This window comes from Diplotaxodon limnothrissa, linkage group LG6 (genome assembly GCF_057381915.1).
Source record: "Diplotaxodon limnothrissa isolate DT_005_m linkage group LG6, D_limnothrissa_male_GT1.1, whole genome shotgun sequence".
NCBI lineage: Eukaryota > Metazoa > Chordata > Actinopteri > Cichliformes > Cichlidae > Diplotaxodon > Diplotaxodon limnothrissa.
In genome coordinates, this window is record NC_140601.1 from 35,586,333 (window position 1) to 35,592,131 (window position 5,799).

The window sequence follows — 5,799 nt, forward strand, 5'->3', positions numbered from 1 at the left end:
TTTCCGCTTCGTGAAAATACACTCACATATCCCTGAATAGCCTCTTACAGCTTTCACTTTTCAACTCTTGCTGCATCTTATTTCAACGTTTCCGTGGTAACTTCCTACGCATCAGTCTGATAATCGTCTTGCAGCTGATAAATTTTAGGCATGGAGGGAGGGGAGGCGTAAATGACCGCGAGAGGGAGTCCGGGAGAGAGAGCGTCATAAGAAAATCCTTGGTCAAACTTGGACAAATCCTCACGCAACGTGACATCCTATAGGGTGGACACTCGTGGGGCAGCGCGTGTGAAAATGACGGAAATGTGACATTTTGGCGCACAGCTCAGCTCTCTCGGAGATGATGTTTGCACTTTGTGCACCAGTGGAAGTTGTTGAAAACTGCCGAGTGCCGAATGTGATCATCGCCTCACCTGTTGTGCTTGGAAATTAGCTGCGGCTCGCGCGTCCCTCCTACTTCGCACCCATGAACTTTTCGGAACGCCGCGCGCTGCCTCATCCTTTACGCAGACAATGAGGATGAGCCGCCGATCCAGGACCCTTCTGTCGCTTAGCTTGAACTTCTTCGCGCTGTTTTTCTCCATAACCGCGTTTATAACTACTTACTGGTGCGTCGGGACGCAGAGAGTGCCCAAGCCAAAGTGCAGCAAGCTGCGGACGCACCAGTGTATAGACTACGGGGTGAACGAAACGGACCCCAACAAAGTGGTGTACAGCTGGGAGACAGGCGACGACAGGTTCCTGTTCCGTCAGTTCCACACTGGAATCTGGATCTCATGCGAGGAAAATATTCACGATGAAAGTAAGGTGTGTGTGTGTGTGTGTGTGTGTGTGTGTAGTGCGTGAATGTTTTTTATTAGTTAACACAGCAGCTGGAATGATTACATACTACTTTGGTTCTTTTTCCTAACTTAAGAGAAACACATAACTATTCATGTAACACAACGATAATCTCGGCAATAAAAGCTTCTGTAAGTGAAGAAAAATGGCACATGCGCCAATTCATGATTACGAAGGAATGGCTTTGAAATCAGTGTAAAGACTTTAACCATTTGGAGCTATTTTTTCTTATTATTTATAATCTTTTTTTAATCTTTAGTTTTAATTGTTTATAATTGTCATCAAACTTGACAACACCTGAGCTGATGTAAGCATTAACGAACAACCATTCAACATTTAAAATAGCCAAAGAAATAAAAAAAAAAAAAAAAAAAAACAGCAAATAGTAATTTTTATAAACTTGTCATTTTAATCTCCTCCTTTGTCAAAATACAACACTTAGTTAAAATGGAGATTGGCTGCTCCTTCAGAGATTTTCTTTCCTTATTTTTTTAATGGCTTTCCATTTGTGTCATTATGCCTTAGAAAAGTAAGCAGCAGCACTTGAGTCTGAAATCATTTAATTCACTTTTTCATCATTATTTATTTTTTAAGGGAGACAAAATAGCACTTAGATCCCCAGCTGGCCGGCTGCCTGGGACTTGAATGGTGTGTTGCTTGAGTTACTCACTAAGTCTGACCATTATGGAGTATTGTAAATTAATAACAGAGGGCTCAAGAGGGTGGATTATGCGTGTGTCAGAGGAGTGATCATGACCATGAAAAGTTCAGGGACAAAAGGTGTGATCAGCCCAGATTAGTCCTCTCTCTGTTTAGTTTATTACAGCTGGATAAGGAATTACTGAAGCATCTGTCTGTCAGCTCTGTAATACGCCATGACAACCTGTGCTGATAATCTGTGTTTTTGTGATGTACTAGAAACAAACCACAAATTCAAAATATCCAAGAAGCAATTGCAATAACACATTTTTATCTCATCAAGTGACTGTGGGATGGTGAGGAGGAAGGGGGTGCTGAGACAGCTTGAGTTAATAAGGATTACGTAACAGAGGCCTTGATGAGTTTTTCCTCAAAACAGCTGTTGCCACCCTCCTTCTACCTGATTAAAGCGTTCCACTTGCAACAAATCCAGTGGCATGCTCTGGTCAACAGATGGAAAACATCATGTCTGCAGGAATCCTTAGTGTCAATGGTTATTTTGTATCCTGTTTGTCACAGACTGTCATTATGCCACAGTTTTTGAGCCTACCTGTGTTTTTAAAGTCCATATATATATATATATGATCAGTAATAAATAATAAATCATGACAGCATGTCATCTTCTGCTGTGTTTCTAGGTGAGAGATGTCGAAGTTTTATTGATTTAGCCCCTGCATCAGAAAAAGGTGAGTGCTATCTGCGTTACCTTGGTTATCACAACTCTTTAAGCCCTCTAATTCTTACCCTATTTTCATTCACTGAGCTGTACTTCCCCATGTTTGTGAATATTTCTGCATCACTGTAACATCTTGGTCCGTTCTGATCTAATCAGCAACTGTCAGTTCAAGAATGTTTTAATGTGAAATCATGAAGGAGGGCTCACACATTCAGTTTAAAGTTTCACAGATGTTTAGCTGCGATGACACTTTCACTTGAGAAATGCTTAGTTCCTGTCAATCTGTCAAGAAAAGCAAAAAATCGAGAAGCGGAGTGAAGAGGAGTTGAAATGTCTGATCATCATGTGCAGCCAGATTATATTCCACTAGATTAATTGGAAGGCTGAATAAAGCTTTCTGTAAACCGGAAAGCTTTGACATCAGTTCAAGTAGCACTTCATATGAGATCGTCATGTTACTTTCACCCCACATTAAGTCTGACTAACCAGTGAGATTGAGATGTTAGGTGACAATAAATCAAAATCTTCCCTTTGATAAAGAATCTCCATCTTAATTTATGTTATTGTGCATTTCTTGTTTGCTTTTTGGGCATTTTTCAGGGATGCTGTGGTTGTCACTTGTTTCTGAGATGTTGTACATTATTCTGCTGGTGGTTGGCTTCAGTCTCATGTGTTTGGAGCTAGTGCACTCCAGCAATGTCATTGATGGACTCAAACTCAATGCCTTTGCTGCCATCTTTACAGTACTTTCAGGTATGTGCTTGATTCTATTTTTCACTAACTTTAATGCTTTTGTGACATTTCCTGCAGTGTACTGTATTCAAGTATTTGCTTCTGGTTTCTAAGATTGTCATTTATCTTTGTAAGCCAGCTTTTGAAATACAACATAACAAACATATCCTGGTTAATCTGTTAATAAGGAGGGAGCTGTTGTTCTTGAACCAGAGAAACATCCCTCTGGTTTCCTTGTAATGATCAGAAGTAAATCTGAACTCAATTCAAAATCTAAAAAAGAAACAGAAGCCTTGAGAAGAAAGCAGAGGGTCAGCTGAATATGTTTTTCACTTCTTTTCCCAAAATAACAGTTTGTAAATGAACCTTAGTAAATTACATGGATGGGGATTTAAGGTTATCTATACCTGGATAACATCACTGTTTTTACTTAGGATATTCATATTTCCATACCCATGGAAAGGGTTGATTCTGCACTCGAAAGAAATCATCGAAGTATTTTTTTAATACTGTTCTTCTTTTCTGTTTGTACACTGAATCAATCAGAAAAGCTTACTAACAATATACTGTGCATATGATTTCAGGTCTTCTTGGCATGGTGGCTCATGTCATGTACACACAGGTTTTCCAGGTCACCGTCAGCCTTGGCCCACCAGATTGGAGGCCCTACAACTGGGACTATGGCTGGTCGTTCTGGTAAGACTCTGCAAACATCCACCTCAATACAGATAATTTTATACGCTGTGTTATTTATAGTGTTACATAGATAGAGTTAAGTCAAATCGTTCTTTAAGAAACAAGATGAAGAAGTCCACTCTGCATGTCTGTGCTGCCTCACACTGTCAGCAGAAGCGCTGATCTCACCTCTCTTCAGCATCACTGTCTGTAATGAAAAAAGCCCAAAGCTCTCGTGTTATGGTAGGATTAGGCTTTGGTGTCCAAAGCCCCAGTGCGGGTGTGATTAGAATTGCATAAGGGAATAATATTTTACTCCTTTACAATGTGCACAGTATGCTGAAAATTCATTTTGGAGGCTAAACAATTCTTGACCTTCTGTGGGAATTATCCAGTCTGCATGAAAACAACATGGGATGATGATTTGATTGTCTGACCTCACATGCGAACCAGCCTGTTTGAGGAGACCAGGGGGACTTAAAGTGATTGGCACTAATCTTACCAAATACAGTGTCACGGTATTGAGGGTAAAACGTCAGAATGCCTCACCACACTGAAGCGCACCATTAGGTTTTCACTTTTTTTGTTAGTTTTTTTTTTCAGCTACCACATCTGTTTATTAAAATATGAATTCTCTTGCTGTTTTATATCAGCATGGCCTGGGCTTCCTTCACCTGCTGTATGGGTGCATCTGTCACCACCCTCAACTCCTATACAAAGACCGTCATTGAGTTCAGACACAAACGCAAGACCTTCGAGCAAAGCATCAGGGAGGAGGACGCACGGGAGGCATTCGGATATTTCCGGGAGCACTCTGTGCACTCCATCTCCAAATCTGTGGATTATTACTCTAGTCAGACCATAAAAAGTGGCAGGAAAACTCCTATACCAGGTGACTCGCTGGACTTCAGTGACATTGCAAATTCTTTGGGGGAAGAGCAGTGCTGAGTGAGAAAGGACAGTAGGTGGCAGCATTTCTCTTAATGTGGCATCTCATTGGACTGACGCATAGTTGTCTTTGGTAAGTTTTCACTGTGGGACAAACACCTACAAAGATAACAGGCCGCGGTGTTAGCCCTGTCTGACACATTTAAGTACTGCCTTAATGAAAACCCATCATGAAAGTTTAAGTCATAGAAGTTTAAAGTTGGAAAATTGCAGCTAAAAGTGGACATGAAGGTGTTTTTTCTTTTGTGCAGCTTACCACGATGTAGATTTAAAATGTAATGTTAAGTGTATCTATACTGTTTCAAAAGAATGAGTGTCTCTTTAATGCTTCTAGCCTTATTAGACATGTTCAGTCAGAAAATCTAACTGGGTTTTCATTCTTGTGAATCAAAGCCATAAATGTATACTGCAAATGATGTGCCTGTTTACAGTATTTATGGTACTATTTATTGTAAAATAGATGTAAAGTTTGTACACAGCATGATTGTTGGTAATAATGTATCATTTTTCTTTTGAATGTTCACCTTGGCTAAGTTTGATGGTGTCATAAAGGTCAAACGATCATTTGCAAAACACTTTTGATGGACTAGAATTTTTTTTTTTTTAAACTGGAAAGAAATTTACCGCAGAGAACAAAATTCCCATAAACACTATGGTAAATGGCCTGTATTTGTATAGCGCTTTTCTAGTCCCTAAGGACCCCAAAGCGCTTTACACAACCTGTCATCCACCCATTCACACACTGGTGATGGCAAGCTACATTGTAGCCACAGCCACCCTGGGGTGCACTGACAGAGGCGAGGCTGCTGGGCACTGGCGCCACCGGGCCCTCTGACCACCACCAGTAGGCAACGGGTGAAGTGTCTTGCCCAAGGACACAATGACCGAGACTGTCCAAGCCGGGGCTCGAACCAGCAACCTTTGGACTACAAGGCGAACTCCCAACTCTCCAACACTCCAATAGTGCTAAACACTAGCACTATTGGAGTAATCACAGTCAGTACACCACATTTCTAACAGTGTAAGTCATTTTCATTTGATGATTCTGCTTTAACTGGAGAAAAGTAGAAACTTCATGACGGTAAAAAGGCTCTGCGGAGTGTTTCAAGCAAGTATGATGACTATTAAAGTTCCCCATTTCAAAATTGTGTTTTGATTGACTGTTACTTTCTCACCACAAAACACATCTGGTGTTTTTAGTATGATACAAATATAGAACACACAGTTTA

General features: G+C 40.6%; 1 protein-coding gene across 2 annotated transcripts; it reads left to right on the plus strand.

Annotated features, from left to right (window-relative positions):
- Nucleotides 1–495: 495 nt before the first annotated feature.
- Nucleotides 496–4,570, plus strand: gsg1l (gsg1-like). 2 transcript variants are annotated; one of them, XM_085356324.1, is made up of 5 exons: nt 496–802; nt 2,178–2,225; nt 2,816–2,968; nt 3,532–3,643; nt 4,276–4,570. In XM_085356324.1, exons 1-5 carry the CDS (start codon nt 514–516, stop codon nt 4,568–4,570), a joined length of 897 nt encoding a protein of 298 aa, XP_085212450.1. In that variant the 5' UTR covers nt 496–513. The 2 variants fall into 2 exon arrangements, with proteins under 2 accessions (XP_085212450.1, XP_085212449.1); XM_085356323.1 differs by having other exon boundaries at nt 514–809; nt 2,185–2,225.
- The last annotated feature ends 1,229 nt before the right edge of the window (nt 4,571–5,799 follow it).